The following is an 18,583-nucleotide window of genomic DNA, read 5'->3' on the forward strand; positions in this document are numbered from 1 at the left end:
GCCATTTCCCAACATAAACATTACAGTTTGCAATGAAACGGTTGTCTCCTGTGTGTTCCACTTCCTACTTGGCGCTCCGGTAACTTTCTTGTGCGAACCAGATACAGTATCTTTTTTTTTTTTCATTGCCCTTTAGGGGCTCCATACAATACAAAAGCAAATGCAAATATTTAATTTTAAAAAGTAAAGTCCTTTCGAGTCATCTGTCTCAAGTCAAGCCTCAATTCATGAATACCAAGTCAAAGTCAAGTCAAGTCTTTTATCAATGTTAGTCAAGCAAGTCTCAAGTCCAAAAATATGTGACTCGAGTCAAGTCATGTGACTCGAGTCCCCCACCTCTGCTTTTTCCCATTGACTTTCATTGGAAAAGAGAAGTCTGTTAATCAGCGTACAGTATATTTAAGCAATAGCTCACGACAGGCCGTGGTATATGCTCATTATATCACAGCTAAGGGGCGTGGTTTGGCCTGCCTCTGACGCTGTATCCAGTTCTCTTTATACATCCATGTTTACAGCTCTTTGCACTGCCCCCTAGTGACCCAAAAGTCGAATAACATTTGAAAAGTGACAGCCTCTTTAAACCAAAACTTCCACTTTATATTTCCCTGTGCAGTGTGTTGTTGATTAGGTCAACCAATACACTTACACATGATTGCCAGGACAAATATACCCACTTTAATTTGGCTATTAAGTCTTGTAAAAGCTTCTAAACTAGGTTCACTTCGAAGTATGATTACAATAGGCAGTAACTATTGATGTACATAATGCATGTACATCGATAGTATTTCATTAGACACAATTTAAAGAATCTGAAACCATGCTTTAACCTGTTAAGCCCGAGAGACCCCGGTACCGGGGCACTGCCGCAACATCTTGCAGGAAACAGTGTCTGAGGGCATGTTCATTTAATAAACTATGAATGTTTTATATCCATGTAACGGGAAGAAACTCATCTAACTGATCTTTTTTTTTTTTTTTCAAAAGAAAACCCACAATGCTAACACTGAGCCTCTGAATTAGCAACAAGCGAAAAATGCTAACAGATTACTGCACCGAAAATCACTCACAAAACCTTATTATTTATCTTTTCTCCACATCCATGACATCGATTCACATCGTGAGGTGACACAGAATCGATGGGTACCCTCATTATCACTGAATTATACGGAATCGCGACGTTATAAACAAAAACAGACATCAAAACAGGTGGTGCTAGGTAGCTAAAAATGCTAACATGGTTACCTTGGCTCTGTAGTCTCTCCAAAGTGGTCTTCAATGGCATTAAAACGATAAAAACGCTGCTGAAGTTAATCCATAGGTTAATCCAATGTGTCTGTGTCCCTTTGAAATGATTTCTGATAATCCATGAGCAATGAGATTGATAATCCATGTTTTTCCGTTTCTAGATGTCAGAGCTAGAATGTAGCTTCACTCTAATGAAAAATTACATGCGCAAAGCCCCCCACCACAATGAGTGTGTGTGGGGGACTCCCCCTTCGATTCTATTGGCTCTAACGGTCAAAATCGAGCAAGGGGGGCCAGAGATATGGAAAATCCACCCAAATGACCCCAGAAGTGGGTTTTTTTTGCTAAATCTCTCTAAAAAGGTCAAATGTCACTTGTTTTGCATCAATATTGATACAGGGTACTTATATGTTGTACTTTGGATTCCTAAAGCTTTTAGTCTACCTTACCATCATCCAAGGGTAGTTTTCACTATAAGTAAAAAATACTTTTTGGACGGACAATATAATTTACAGTTTTTTACTATGTAAAATCTGAATTTTCTTTAAAATAAAAAAACATCTATATTGATTCTGACTTTTCTACATCCAACTCACAGGTTTATCATTACTTTGAGAAAAAAGATTATTCATTTAACCCTTTTAGAAGGGAAGATATGGTCATTTGTTCTGGGAATGTTGATTGTATTTTTTTCAATAAAATATTCAAGTCTCCCAGTCTGTGACTTTTCCTGAAAGTGTGTTATGTAGCACCTTCTGTTATTAAAAATGGTCAATATGAAGTCAGATTGAAAAAATGACCCAAAAAATGGCCATTTATACCCATTTTATTATGTAATATTTACCTTATAGGAAATGCAGTGATTTTCGCGCTAATCACTGCTAGAGGTCATGTTTTGATCTCGCGCAAAACATAAACATGACGTGTTGCTATAGCAACGCCTGTTGTTTACTGCGGTTCCTTATACAGTAGATAGAGAGATAGATAGATAGATAGATAGATAGATAGATATAGAGAGAGAGAGAAAGAGAGAGAGAGAGAGAGAGAGATAGATAGTTATAGATAGATCGATAGATAGTTAGTTATAGATCGATAGATAGACAGAGAGAGAGATAGAGAGACACTTTTAGCATTAGATATCATATGAAAGCTGAGAGTCCACAGATTATATTGGTATACGTTTCATCACTGTGCGATCAAAACTCACTGTTAACCCTGTGTTCTAGTATGATAAATAAAATAACATTGTACCTTGAAAATCAATGCATTCTAGTAGCGGGTACATTTTACCCGTTGGCGGTTTTAGGTATACAGCGACCCCTGGCGGTTCTAGTGTTAAAGGTAACGGGCCACCTATTCTTGCTATTCAGAGACCTGCCAGACATTGTTCAAGGAAACACTCAAACTTTTCAGAGTGCATTGCGTCAAACATTTAGATTGCTTTCATGATATTCGGTCATCCAAGTCACACTGTTAGAATTGCCAGATGTTTTCCCCAGAGGCATTCCTAAAAGTATTTATCTTTTGTCATTTTACTACCGTTCAGTGAGTCGCTTGTGTTTCTGAAATATTTCAAACAGATTCAAATTGAATCCTGAGCTGTTGGATGAAGGACGATCATGTCAGGGAAAGAGGATTAAAGTGTCTCTCATCCATTCACATCTCTGGGAAAGAGTGATGACGCCTTTCCCTTCATCCGTTCTGCACTCTTTACTTGGCCCAAAACATTACTAGAGGATATTAAAAGTCGCTTTGCTTTTTCAGGTGGTGAAACAGTAATGAGGCAACCTGGTGCTGCTGTGATGAGTCATAACTCTATCTCGGAGTACAGAACACCTACATGGAGCCTTTGTAACAGGAAACAAAGGGCAAAGAGTAGAGGAAGTATGCCTGAACAACTTTGCTGGCGAACGTCACGGCGTACGTGCACACACTCAAGTTCGGTGTATAGCCATTGCGTATTTTAAATGTGTGTCAAGACAGATGTAAATAAAACGAACAAAATTGAGGAAGCTGAGAACTTTTCTAGGACAATTTAAGGTTGGGTAAGGAAAGGAGATTTGTATTACAGTTCAGTGATGAAGCATTTAGTGGTTAGTTCAATAGGCTGGGACCAAGTCAAATAAGTGAGTTCATAAGTCATATTACATGTGCTGTGGTTTTTATGTGTGTATTTTACAGAGAAAGAGTCCAAATGAGACAATGACTCCTCACTGGGATGTTCCTGCATTACATGGCTTTATCAGCTGAGTGGTCTTATCATACATTTTGAATTAATGGCAATGCATTATGGAGGACATTGAATTATTGAAACAATTAAAGAAATCCATGTCTAGCACTCATTATATCGTGTTCATTTGGCGATACAGTTTACTGATTTCAGTTCCTTTAACCCCAACCCTAACCCTAGATCCCCAGACCCCTCAATATGTCCAAGAGTCCTTAGGAAACATACTTAACATAAATGACTCCCGATAGCGTACTAAACAGTGTGAATGTTAATCTCTTCTGAGCATGTTCACCAATTTGAGTCATTGCAAAGTCTAGAAAACTGTACATGTAGTTGAAGTACAATTTATAAAAGATATATGTAATTTGTTCATATTATGTTTGTAAGCTGAGTGGTTACATTACGCTTCATACTAGAGGTAATTTACAGTACGCACACCACCACAATTTTCAGCGAGGTTCAAGCTGTTATGTTCCCTTTAGTACCAAACTAGGCCCACGCAAACCCTGTTTATGAGGTTGATAGCTCTGCTTGCAACAGAGTTATCACATCAGGAATATTACTGTGGCTTTTCAGTCTTTTAAAAAGAGGAAGAAACAAAATGAAATTAATTTGACAGCAGTGCTCTTAAGGCCCAGACACACCAGGCCGAAATCGGCCGTCTTCGTTAGTCTGACGACGAAGCGTGCCCTGTCGCCCAAAGTCAATTTGGTGTGTCCCGAACCGTCGGCCGTGACACGCCTTATTTGGCCTTTCACGGTCGACGCACGGCCGATTCAACATGTTGAATCGGCCGTGTGTCGGACACAGGCAGTCGGACCAAGAAACCACTCTGATTGCCTGTTCAGCTAGCAAATGGCTGAACGAAGTGAGGGACATAAACAAACGATTTAAGAATGCACAGGACAGCAGCTAAACCCCAGCAGGTGATACTTAAAGATATCAAACATAGCCCTTAAATGTCCTCTCTTACCTCCCACACATAGCAGGGACATCTCTGATATCGGCGGGAGCGTCCCCGGCTGTCCTCTGATGAGAGCTCCGTGATTTGTTTGGTCAAGTCCGGTTTTTCATCTCATCGGTTTATTTGTCAGTATAAAGTTGCAGGATTAGTCTCAAGTACCTCAACATTGTCCTTAAGTACAGTGTCTAAGTAAATGAGATACTGTCTACTGCTGTTCATTTACCTATTGTGAGTCGCCTCGGATAAAAGCATCACATGGAAATGTAAATTTAGCAAGAAGTGGCCATTATTACATTACATACATTACTACATTGCTGACTCAATAAACTACACAACCGCCAGAACACTGCGATCATCAGATGCAGGTCTATTAACTGTGATTTTCAACCCGGTATCACGGCAAGACGTGAACATGTGACGATCTACCATGCTGGGAGACGAGAATATGTCACGGTTTCGTCCCTTCAAACGTGACAGTTACACGGTATTGTTAACATGGCCCAACCAGTGGAGAAATACCCGGAAGTGCCAAGCAAATGGTCTACCGCGCCTATTGGTCGGTTTTTATTGTCTAAATTAGATGTTTTTAATTTATTTTTTAATCGTCACACTCGATTTCGCCGATTTTCTTGTTGCCCTAGCTGGTCGACACCTCTTTTAGCAGAAACAAAGGCTACATTAATGTATTAAATCGATGTTAATCCATGTGTGTGGAGGTGTGGATGTGGAATTAACGGACGTGACGTTGTGCGATTGCGTTGCCAGGCAACGCAATTTACAAACTCTTCAACTACAACCCTAATTATATTCAAAAACATTTTAGAAGGCCTCACGAAATACTTTAATGTAAATTAAAATGTAAATGTGAAGGGATGTGTGTAATGTGGTGATTGACATTATTCACCCACGGATCTATGGGTTGGGGGTATTGTTCCGCACGGACATTTTAGTTAACCGGACTCCTGTTGATGTGAAATCCGAAAACATTTTTTAAAAATAAAATAATACTTTATTCCGAGTTTGCTTGCTTTTCTCTTTGGAGGTCATCACATAACGGCATTGTAATACACGGTTTTCTAAGAAAATCTTGAAATCTTGAAAGGGATATGCAAAATAGCCATTATATACAGTCTTTAATTAACTATTAGTAGAGAATAACGAGTAATGAATATACTTTATAGGGATCTGCAGATAAATGTTTAGTCTTCTCAAGCAGCAACTATCAAATATCTCTCCTGATTGTTGGCACTTGACAATCACCTTTCCCTGAATTTTACTCAGGTGTAACTAAAGCCTGATTTAAGGGTTGTTTATATTTCACATCATTAATCAGAATCTGCAAAGTAACTAAAATAAATGTAGTGGAGTAAAAATACCAGATTAACCTCTGAATTGTAGTGGAGTAGAATTGCTGTTTTGTTTAGTAATGGATATTGAATATGGAATAAAGGTTTTGACAAGACCTGGTGTAACAATAATCAAAAAGGACATTAAAAGAGCTCCAGATGTTAATGATCTAAACAAAACAGCACACCTGAAATGTATATTTAAATACTTTATTAAGGGCAGTGAATTAGTTTTTTCTGTATGTTTTTCAAATCAGTGTTATACAGTAAGTGTCATAGACAGTGTTACATTGCTATTATTATCCTTAAAATATATGTAAAACAAAACCACTTATGATCTTTTTATTTGAGTGGTTTACTAATGACAGTTAATTCTGTTTCTGCTATTGATGGTTTCATTTTTGTGAAAAATAATAAAATAATAAAATGTAATAACGTGCTTTAACCACTAGATGTGCCTTTCTATCAGCTGTGCACCGTTATGGTGTAAATACAGCCTATCTACCAATTGGATCAAATATAAAAGTCAGCCGAATTAGTATTGATACTGCAAGGAGACGTATTGTGTGAAAAGAAATGTAAGATGTTGTTTAATTGCTGGGGGGTGCTAGTGAGTTATCCGAGCGGCCCACCTCGGTGCCGCAAGTAAATACCGACGGGGGGGGACGGGGGGGGGTGCTAGTGAGTTATCCGAGCGGCCCACATCGTCCGACCGGCCCACTTCAGTACCGGACGTCCCGAACGTCCCGATGGCCAGTCCGCCCCTGCTTCTCATCAGGGCTCTATAAATACAGAACTACGGCAGATAGGCTATGTCATATTTAACGCAGCCGAACCGTGTATTACAATGCCGTTATGTGATGACCTCCAAAGAGAAAAGCAAGCAAACTTGGAATAAAGTATTATTTTTTTTTTTTAAATGTTTTCGGATTTCACATCAACAATAATTTACATTGAGGCCTTCTAAAATGTTTTTAAATATAATTAGGGTTGTAGTTGAAGAGTTTGTAAATTGCGTTGCCTGGCAACGCAATCGCACAACGTCACGTCCGTTAATTCCACATCCACACCTCCACACACATGGATTAACATCGATTTAATACATTAATGTAGCCTTTGTTTCTGCTAAAAGAGGTGTCGACCAGCTAGAGCAACAAGAAAATCGGCGAAATCGAGTGTGACGATTAAAAAATAAATTAAAAACATCTAATTTTGACAATAAAAACTGACCAATAGGCGCGGTAGACCATTTGCTTGGCACTTCCTGGTATTTCTCCACTGGTTGGGCCATGTTAACAATACCGTGTAACTGTCACGTTTGAAGGGACGAAACCGTGACATATTCACGTCTCCCAGCATGGTAGATCTTCACATGTTCACGTCTTGCCGTGATACCGGGTTGGTGATTTTATAGTATGTCTGCACTTTATGTGCTCATTTCATCATTCATGTATTTTATATTCAACTAAAACTGAATCTAACCATAAACAAGGTGGCCTGTTGGGATATATATATATATAATATATCTGCATTATTTTATCCCACTTTATGCTTTGCTCTTGCTGCTTGTTTTACACTGATTTTATGTCTTATTTCTTACTGATGTAAAGCACTTTGAACTGCAATCCCCTGTATGAAAGGTGTTATACAAATAAAGTTATTATTATTATTCAGATGGATGTTTCTGCCCCTCTGTTCATTCTCCCATTATCCTCCTCAATCTGCCTAGAAGTATTGTAATGTTGTAGCTGTTACTATAACCAATACTAATGCTAGGGCTGCAACTGACAGTTATGTAGGCACATTGTTATTGTTTCTTATCGCTGTGTGATTAAAAGAATAAACACAAATAGCAGGATAGGCAATGCAAAACTTTATTTCGTTTTTTGTTTATATCACAGTATGTTCTTCTCTGTCTTCCGGTTGTTGCCTATTTTGAATGACGAATACACACTACCGCTGCCTGCTGGTAAGGAGAGTTATTGCCACTCACGCATGCGCAGTTCGTACGTGCTCGGCTGAAGTATTTGCGGTGTGTTCCAGTGCGACACATGGCCAAGACGCAGGAGAACTCGCCGACGCAACAGTCGGCGTCGGCGAGTTCTCTGGTGACTGCCTGGTGTGTCTGGGCCTTTAGTCACCAGTGAGGGGAGCCCCACTGCTAAAAGCTGCTGAATCAGTCATTGATTACAGTATGAATCATCAGTGGCATATGCTGCATTGAATCTCACCTTTGTACTTCCCACTTTTTCAGCCAGGCAAACACGTATAAGTTGAGTCATGAATGCACAACTGTTTATTTTTATGTAACTAATTGTAATTTGAAAAAGAGATATTTTCCAATAGTGTGAGCTAAAAAAGATGCAGTGGTAAACGAAAGTGTAATGGTGACACGTCTGCACCACAGCTGTTGCTAATTAACTCAAATTCCTTTAGTTGGCCTGAGTACAAAATGAATATCTTTGCCAATCTCTGGTTTATATTCTCACTGCAGGTGTCACTTATTGTTATGCTCTTTCAAAGATTGTTTCCTCGTTAGAGATGCAGCACGTCATTTTGCTGAATGGTGAGTCCATTCAGCAAAATGACGTGCTGCATTGCCATAAGCATCTGCATACTGTATATACTTACTGGTCACGTCACATTATTGTCAAACAAGTAGCTAGTAGCTGTCTATAAGGGAAGAAACATGTAACGCCACTTCTGAGTGTTGTGATTATGTATGAAGAATATTGAACATTTTGAAATAAAGGCTAAATAGGTCATTATTCGACTGTTTAAAATATGGTTTCTATTATAAAGAGCCTCTCTAGTCTTTGCGACCCCTTTAAGTGCTTTATACACAAATCAGAATTTACCCATTGGAGGATGTGGCTCACTGATGCGTTGACCTTCAGATCAGGTGAGAGCAGGTTCGAGTCCCACTGCAGTCAGCATGTCGTTGTGTCGCTGATTGCTCACAGTACTGTATGTAAGTCGCTTTGGATAAGTGACATGTAATGTATGTAAATGTAATGACACACATTCATACAGAGGCAGAGGCTGCTACACGAAATACCACCTGCTCAGGGAGACTAACATCCACACACGGTTGGCCATGCCATTGGGAGAAACTTGGGCTTAGGTTGCCAAAAGACACTTTGACATTTTGACTGCATGAGCTGCGGATCAAACCACTGGTCTTTCAATTGGTGGGCAATCACTCAAACTGAGCCAGAGCCGCCCTTCACTATAATTTCATTTTCAATTTGAAAAAAACATGTGAAGATCCTAACCATAATAATCATAACCAGATAATTTGTCTTGTTCAAATACATTTGTAATGATGCTTCATAAAAGGCAAACATTTTTTAGACATTGTATGCCTTTATGAGACACATGAAAGTAGAGAGAAGACAGGAATAGTGGATAATAGGAATAGCGACATGCAGCAAATGTCCCTGACCAGATGTTCAGCCTGAACTTTGTTGTTTGTGGTCGCACAAAAACGTGAATATTCTACTCAATATGTTGTGTAGAAGAAGCAAAGAAGAAGTATTTATTGAATAACACTTCACAATCCAACTGGTCTGCGTTGACAACTGCCTACACATGGATGTATTCATTTATTATTGTTGTTGTATCTAGATTGAATGGCGGAATCAGCAGCTATACAGTACATGAATATTTAGATTTTTCTCAAAACCCCACCAGCTGAGAACCCTATATCTCAGCGAGAATGAATGAAGTCATCGGATTAAGTGTCTTAACCCTTAGATGCATAAATGGGTCTTTTTGGACCCGGTGAGGTGGTTTTCTTAGAGTATCTTTGTAATTACATTTTTTTATCATTTCATATTCCAGCTATTCCTCAAAAAACATGTTTTGGATATCATGCCATTCAAATTTAAATTAAATTTACATTTGATACTTTTTAAGAAATTGTAGTTTTTTTATTACTACCCCAAGCTTCCAAAAATGATCCGCATGCATTTTCTATGGAATTTCGTTATTTTTTCAAAATGTAAAAAAAAAAGTCTAAAATTATAAATAGTGACAAATGTAATATAAAATATTTCTAGTGTATACCAAAATATAATACTAAATAGTATACAAGTGATTTTTCTTAACCAAAATGACAAAAATAGCATAAAAACACATATTATTCTAATACGGGTCCTTTTAGACCCACTTATGGAAGGGTGTAGGGTCCAGTCACTCGTGCATCTAAGGGTTAAAAGTGAGCATGATTGCAATGACCTGATAATTACCTGATAATGTTGCATGATTGCACAAATGTAGAGAACATGCTATAAGAAACTCCTGCCACTCCAAGGAGAGAGTCTTACATTTAGAGGAGCCTACACACACCTAGCGATGAGACTAACATGGGGCTGAACAGCAGAGCTTATTTTAAACAGCAAAAACAGGAGGTGCTGTAATGTATCTTCCTGTCACTTGTTTTGTACATTAAATATAGAACTCAAAGAAAAAAAAACGGTAAGGTAGGCATGACGTGATTTTTTTACCAGATTTTCAGGTTTTTCAAATAAAGTGAACTAAAACATAAACTGTATTCCAGAGAAACAACTGAACAGGTTTGTTTGCACACAATTCCCACCTGTGAAAAAAACATTATAATGAAATAGTTGACTTGTAAGGTTAATGCGTGGGTGTCGTGGTATTTCAGTTTCTGAGAAATAATAATCTATCTATCTTTACTATCTGAAAAGAACAGCAACTATGGAAAAAAAACGATACACCTTGAAAAATAAACAATCACATGTATTCTAAAAAGTAATCTCCTTATTTGCAGCTTTGCAAATCCCATTCAAATGTTGGATTGTATAGATTACACGACTATAGTCACGAAAAAGATTTATAGATTTGTTCCTAACTACTACTCTGAACATATGTTGAACTGCTCAAGTTTTGACAACAAAATGTAAGTTTACACTTCACCTCGCATGGTGGCAGATACTATAATACACTAATTCATTTGACAGCATATCATAACAAACACACAGATTAGGTCACTAACGAGAGTGAGACAATGACATAAAGGACAAAGACAATTATCCTGCTAAAAGTCATCAAGTTAACACTATAATATTAAGTTTCACCTAATATGTTTGCTTTCAACTAACCTTATACGATTATGTGTAATTATTTGACATTGATTAAAGTAAACGGTTCAATTTTATTAGTGCAAAAATGCAAAGTCCAGCGCAGCATCAAACTTGTCATTCATAAACCAGCCAAAATTCACACATAATATTGTAGTGATGTATGGTCTATGTAAATAATAGTACAGTAAATCGTTCACACATATTTTAACCTCAACAGACACAAGATAAATCATCCTAATTATTCAGTTTTCACTTTTTTGTATAAGGGAAATTAATTCGTCTGATATGTCCCAACCAGAAGTTATAATTTAGGCTATAACCAGATTTTTTTCTCTTTATCACATGGGTGAGAGTAATAATATATATAAAATAATATGACATTTCATTTATCGTTTTCAAAATACTCAAAGACACTTTACAAAAGTCACACAAAGAACAGTCAATTGCTTGAGAGAAATGAAGAGTGTTGGACTCACCTATGAACCACAGGAGCGCGTGCGTTGCTGCTGCCCCGCTCTGCGATCCCATCCTGCTGCTCTCACAAATATCCACTGACTGAAGTTTGGGAAGGAAGTGAAGAGGAGCACAACTGACAGGAGCTCATTCAGTAATGGGTGACATCATGTGAAGAAATCCATGTAATACAGCCGCGCGGTTAAGGATCCTTTAGCTGCTGTATCACCTTGCGCAAACTACCCGCGGGGGAGGTGTGGAGCCAAGACTCGTCCTAACTCCCCGGAGTCTTCCTGTCACAAACCCGCTGTCATCCACACGTGAAACATACTGACCGAAAGTTGTGGCTATCTCAACCACAATGAGTCTTTAGGATTTGGTGGAAATCCGGAGTGCGCTTTTGGAGTGTGCAGAAACGGTGTGTAACGGGACGCACCAGCCTGGGACCGGTGGAGCGGACAGGCTGTGTGTGTGTGTGTGTGTGTGTGTGAGGGTTCACTGCTCCTCTCTGCGAGGACACGGCTGTTGGTGAGCGGCGGGGACACGGGACAGACTCCAGACAAGGCAATTTCAGCGCCGTGAGGGGAAGCGAGGGGAGGGGAGGAGGAGGCTCCGGACTCCTAATGGTACTTTTCCATTGGTTCATCTGAGACAGCGGCCAAAGCAGCCCATATAGAAAAACACTTAATGACTTGATAAACTAAATAAACACACAAAAGTGCTGGAATATAACCTTAACTAAATATATATTTTGGAATTATTGTGACAGCAAAGTATAATACCAGTAAATCACTTTTAAAGTGAAAACAACCCCATCAACTTCCATTTGAAGGCACTAGAATCTAGATTATAACTGAGATAAGAAAAATAAACGCCACACAATTCCAAAAATACTATCCAGGAAACATCATGTCATGAATCTTCTTATTATTGAACATAAAGAGGTCAATATGCATCATATGTGATATTGGAAGAATGAAAAGGTATTGCAGTATACTGTGTGTTGAAGTGTAATACATGTGGATACAGCAGTATGTGTATGTGTGCGCTGCTACAGGATTATATACAGAATTGTGAAACGCTGCCATCTAGTGGTCATCCGGAGCGTTACAAAAAGCTAGTTTATATGAATGGCATTCGGTAGTCGAAAACTGATAATTAATTAGTGTGATATAACTGTCAAATTTGTAAATGGAGCTGCTTTGATGCAAACAAAAATCATGATTGAACTGACAAAATGTATCATCGTATCATATTGTAAAGGAAAAGGTGCACAATTATATCAAACAATATGCATGTATTACTCCTAAGGTGATTACAAAGCTCATTACAAAGCTCACATTTAAATGTGTTTAACCTATGATTATGAACTGTGCAGCATGGTAGCACTGTGGCATTACTCTACTACATCATGGGGTTTTTCTAAATGTATCAGACTTATATCTTTCAACCCACAGAGGTCAGTAGGCAAGGCAAGGCAAGGCAAGTTTATTTATATAGCACCTTTCAACACAAGGCAATTCAAGGTGCTTTACAAAAATGAAAGACATTCAGACAAAGGCATTTAAAAACAGTCATTAAAAGAAAAGATAATAAAAGAAACATTAAAAGAAAAAATACATGTAGAGCAATACACAGTAGAGCAATATATTTGTCAGCAAGTGCAAGTGTAGAGATATTCTTCCTGTTTATAAGGAGCTGTTCCATATCCTCATAAAGAGACCATCTTGAAGTAAGTATTATATTACTGGAAGGTACGAAATCATGTTTTGATCATTTTTATTACAATTTTTGCTTTTGCCATTTGACACTTGAATGTCCCAATTTAAGCAACAATTTAATTGAAAGGCAATGCAGCATATAACAACGCCTTATATTACGATATAACATGCTTTCAGTCTAGAGCCCTGGTTTCAAAATTGTCGTTGTTACTATTTTCACCAGGTTACGTTTATCCTATGGGGAAAATTCATGATATTTTCCAGTTTTTTTGGGTTATAACTGCGGTATGATAGAGCATTGTATTTTTTCTAAAGCAATGCATCAAAGTACAAGTTGCTAATCAGTGACATATCCCGGACTGTGTAAAAAATACCCTTAGCATTAAGTATGTTATACATTTCTGTCATTTTATTTCATCATACAGTGGCACAAAGTGGCATTTAGAGGGTTAAAATTATTTTAAAATGAATTATATTTGTTATTTAGGATCAGAAATGAATTTGGTTAAAAGATTTAACTCGGTGGAAGATCAAAATAATGTTCATATTTGTATTCGATGAGACATTATTTATGTTTTTGTCCGCATTCTTTTCCTGAAAAGGGCACCAAAGCAACCATTTTAAAGGGTAACATGATTCCTCATACTTTATATAATTGAGCTCCATTAAATCAGTTTGCACACATATCGGAAAATTAGTATACAAAAGTAGTTTGTTTCTTAAGAATTGTAAGTTTTCAAAAGTTCTAAACTGTGAACAAGTGCAAATAGGAGCACAGGCGAGCAAGGAATATCAAGTCATGCTCCTCCAAGTTTACACAGCAATTTACGAAATGATTCTCTAAAAAAAGCTGCTATAACTTGATATTCCACTCGGTCTTATTGTGTCAGGCTACAAGCAGCCAGCTGGCTTTTAAACCCGCCTGTCTGCCTGTCTCCAAGGCAACCAAGTGTAAACGTAGAGCAGGAGGTGTGCAGGGGGAGAGAAGAAGGGAGAGCAGACACTGGAGCAGAGGGTCTGTTCTAAAGGATCAAAGGTTTACGCGTCAAATGTCCACGGAGGGTCGGACAAGAAATATGGCTGCAGAATCTCATCAATGGATATAAAGAAAAGGGCTAAAAGCATAACATGACATCGCCACAGTGAGTAAAGAACAGTTCATTTCAAAATTATATAGCAATGCATAGTTGTTAGTCTTATCAAAGCTGATGAAAAATATGAAATGCCTTCCAAGTTCCTGAAAATCTGTGAATATTTGTTGAGTGTATTGCTTTTATTGTGTTTATATACAACATATGTCAGCCATCTTTGACTGTTGCTCTGTTAGTGTTGTCAAACATTAAACCACAGGGATAGACACGCACGCACGCACACACACACACGCACGCACGCACGCACGCACGCACGCACGCACACACACACACACACACACACACACACACACACACACACACACACACACACACCAAGAGTATGTATATTATGGCGATTCACCACCAGCAGCAAAATAAAAGTGAGGGAATAATTCCGATCACGCCCACTGTGCTGATCTGATCATTAGAGACTTGCATCACACTGCGCTGAAAGAAACCCTTCCCATAAATCGGTGCTGCGAGTGCAATTACTTACTTCCTGACTCTTTCGTCTTCTCATTTGTCTTTTTCCATAACAACAAGAAAAAGGTCAAGTTGTGTCTGACCTCTGTCTGGCTGTGCTTCACACAGATCTGACTGATAATCTGTGAACTATGCAGGAAAGCGAGAAGAGAAACAGCTTCAAGAAGATGCTGAGAAAAGAGCAGGAAGAGGAAATTGAAGCGGTCCCAGTAATGAGCCATGAGGAAGAGGAGGAACTGGGGGTCTCCGACACTGAAGATGAGGAAGAACAAGGAACATTTCCACTTATCACCGCCTGTCGTATAGGAATAACTCAGGTAAGCAATTTAAAAGTGTGTATGTGAGATTCTATTGTTGTGTAATCATGTTTTACCTTCGGTCACCTAGCTGTGGTAGCAGATCTGATGTCAGTCCATTGTTGCATGGAAAATTACAAGTTCGTCATACAGGTTGTGTTTTTCCTATCAATAACAACAACATGTGTTCATGTGCTTACGTAACTCCTCTGCTCCCTCTCAGGGGGGGGGGGGGGGGGCATGTTCAAAACAAGCACATGACTTACTGTATACTGGTAACCCAGGGGAGACACTCTCCCCTGTGATCCCCTGTGACGTGAGATGAGTCACACTGAATTAAAGATTAATTATTGAGAATTTAGCCATTTAAGACTATTCTTTTTTTATCAATTAAGATCAAATCAATGGTTTTAAACATCCAAAATGCACATTTAGGTGTCTAATTACTACATTTCGTCTATTTTTGTTTGTAGATTTCTCTTTAATTCACCAAAAGTTAGCATTAAATACGTAATGCATAACCATTCTGAAAACTAATGTAAGTAATAAACTGCCAAAGTTGACTGGGTATATCTGTTCGTTTTAACCCTATTCACCTGTAGACTAAATCTACTAATATTAACAATTTTTTGTATTTCGCTAAATAAAAACCTGCTTATACTATAACTTGGAAGAAATATTTGTACTTATTCCTTGTAATAATGATCAATAATCAAACAAATTACAAGGAATCGGTTTAAATATAAACAGAAGGTTTGTAAATAAAATACATGGAATGGAGAAAATAACCATGAGAATAAGAAATCAAGTGCATAATTTTAATGATTGATGGAAAATGTTCCAACTGATTAACCTGTTAAGCCCTGAGCCTGTTTTTTCAGGTTTCAGGCTTGAAAATGACAAATGATTATTATCTTCACTTCAAAAAGGGGTAAATTAATAATCTTTTTTTCTCAAAGCAATGATAAACCTGTGAGTTGGATGTAGATAAGTCAGAATCAATATAGATGTTTTTATTTTACAGTAAATTCAGATTAAATTAAATTAAAGTAAAAAAATGTAAATGATAGTTTCCGTCCAAAAAAAACCCCCATTACTTATAATGAAAACCACCTTTGAATGATGGGATAGTAGACAAAAAGCTTTAGGGATCCAAACTATAACATATAATAAGTACCCTGTATCAAGATTGATGCAAAACAAGTGAAATCTGACCTTTTTAGAGAGGTTTAGAAGAAAAAAAACACCTCTGGGGCCATTTGGGTGTATTTGCCATATCTCTGGGACCCGTCGGTCTATTTTGATGATTGACAGCACTTTTGAACCGTTAGAGCCAATAGAATCGAGAGGGAGTTCCTAAATCCATCTAAACATTACCATTGGTGAATGAGAGTGATGCGCAGCCAGCATGCCCAAAACCGGAAGCTGGGTTACAGCTCTCATACTACACTCTATATCAGCGGTTCCCAACCTGTGGGCCGCCAAATAATTAGGGTCTGAGACCTAGGTCGGCGAAGACCCTATTGAAATCGGTCGCACAGCGACCGATAAACCTTTGACCCCCGCAATATATGTGAAAACTCACCAAATTTTGCACGCGCGTCAGAAGTGGTGCAACTTGCGATATGTAGGCCACGCCCTCTTAACGTAAACTCCCCGCACTTTAACTTTCACGTAAACGAACGAAACTCGCTACCCATATCTAGGGTGTGGAGACGAACAAAAAAGCCTTTTTTCGTCCTCCGCACAAAATCTATCTTCTCCCAGGGACTTTATCCGTACGACTCGAAATTCGTCGGGTAGCGTCTCGAGACATGGGCAATTAAAAGTTATCACGGAAGTTTTTTTCTTTCGCACAGCGTAGCCGTGATTTGGCGCCAAAGTTCGCGTTCGCTTGATGCTAGGCGATCCCTCGCCATGGAACACGATGATGTCATAACACCAACTGACATACTCAGAATGCCACCAAACTTCACATGATGGTTAACACTGCGGCCCTGAACAGCTCTACGTCAAATGTGATGTTACTTAATAATGGCGTTACCATGGCAACGCATCCCTCGCCATAAAACACGGTGTCGCTGTAACTCCAATGGACACGGTCCCATCGTCCCCCAATCTTCACTTTTATATCACCGGTCCATGCCTCAACAGCTCTATGTGAAATCTGAGATCTCACCGTATGCCGTTTCCATGGCAACGTATCCTTCGCCGTAAAACACAATGTTGTCTTAAGTCAATGGAAAATGGTCCAAACTGCACCACACTTCAGATGATGGCTAATGGTCCGGCCCTCAACAGCTCTATGCCAATTATGGGATGTCATCATATGCCGTTACCATGGCGACAGATCCCTCGCCATAAAACACAATGTTGTCTTAAGTCAATGGAAAAACTTCCAAACTGCACCAGACTTCAGATGACAGTTAATGGTCCGGCCCTCAACAGCTCTACACCAATTATGGGATGTCATCATATGCCGTTTCCATGGCAACGCATCCCTCGCCATAAAACACAATGTTGTCTTAAGTCAATGGAAAATGGTCCAAACTGCACCAGACTTCAGATGATGGCTAATGGTCTGGCCCTCAACAGCTATACGCCAATTATGGGATGTAATCATATGCCGTTTCCATGGCAACGCATCCCTCGCCATAAAACACGGTGTCGCTGTAACTCCAATGGACACGGTCCCATCGTCCCCCAATCTTCACTTTTATATCACCGGTCCATGCCTCAACAGCTCTACGTGAAATCTGAGATCTCACCGTATGCCGTTTCCATGGCAACGAATCACTCGCCATAAAACACGATGTTGTCTTAATTCAATGGAAAATCGTCCACACTTCACCAGACTTCAGATGATGGCTAATGGTCTGGCCCTCAACAGCTATACGCCAATTATGGGATGTAATCATATGCCGTTTCCATGGCAACGCATCCCTCGCCATAAAACACGGTGTCGCTGTAACTCCAATGGACACGGTCCCATCGTCCCCCAATCTTCACTTTTATATCACCGGTCCATGCCTCAACAGCTCTACGCCAATTATGGGATGTCATCATATGCCGTTTCCATGGCAACGCATCCCTCGCCATACATCACAATGTTGTCTTAAGTCAATGGAAAATGGTCCAAACTGCACCACACTTCAGATGACAGTTAATGGTCCGGCCCTCAACAGCTCTACGCCAATTATGGGATGTCATCATATGCCGTTGCCATGGCAACAGATCCCTCGGCATGACACACGGTGTTGTCTTAACTCAATGGAAAATGGTCCAAACTGCACCAGACTTCAGATGACAGTTAATGGTCCGGTCCTCAACAGCTCTACGCCAATTATGGGATGTCATCATATGCCATTGCCATGGCGACAGATCCCTCGCCATGAAACACAGTGTTGTCATAACTCGATGGAAAATGGTCCAAACTGCACCAGACTTCAGATGACAGTTAATGGTCCGGCCCTCAACACCTCAATATGACAATAGTGAGTTTTCCTCAAAAGCTGTTGCCATGGCAACGCATCCCTCGCCGTTAAGCACGATATTGCTTTAAGTCCTGTGTAAATGGTAAAAAAGTGTTGAAATTTCACATGTG

General features: G+C 39.1%; 2 protein-coding genes across 3 annotated transcripts in view; one reads left to right on the plus strand and one right to left on the minus strand.

The window, feature by feature from the left end:
- The window catches only part of ramp1 (receptor activity modifying protein 1), a 98,296-nt gene extending 86,417 nt beyond the window's left edge, over nt 1–11,879 (minus strand). Inside the window, exon 1 of the mRNA XM_034134178.1 lies at nt 11,370–11,879. Coding sequence (XP_033990069.1) covers nt 11,370–11,421 — 52 coding nt within the window. The 5' untranslated portion in view covers nt 11,422–11,879. The remainder of the gene's footprint in view (nt 1–11,369) is intronic.
- A 2,183-nt stretch (nt 11,880–14,062) lies between these two features.
- Nucleotides 14,063–18,583, plus strand: part of map3k19 (mitogen-activated protein kinase kinase kinase 19) — a 32,927-nt gene continuing 28,406 nt past the window's right edge. The window contains exons 1-2 of one of the 2 annotated variants that reach the window (XM_034134244.1): nt 14,063–14,209; nt 14,792–15,000. The gene's annotated coding sequence lies outside the window, so the exon portion shown is untranslated. The remainder of the gene's footprint in view (nt 14,210–14,791; nt 15,001–18,583) is intronic. The other variant, XM_034134243.1, reaches the window with a different exon arrangement.

Source organism: Trematomus bernacchii, unplaced genomic scaffold (genome assembly GCF_902827165.1).
Source record: "Trematomus bernacchii unplaced genomic scaffold, fTreBer1.1, whole genome shotgun sequence".
Classification (NCBI taxonomy): Eukaryota; Metazoa; Chordata; class Actinopteri; order Perciformes; family Nototheniidae; genus Trematomus; species Trematomus bernacchii.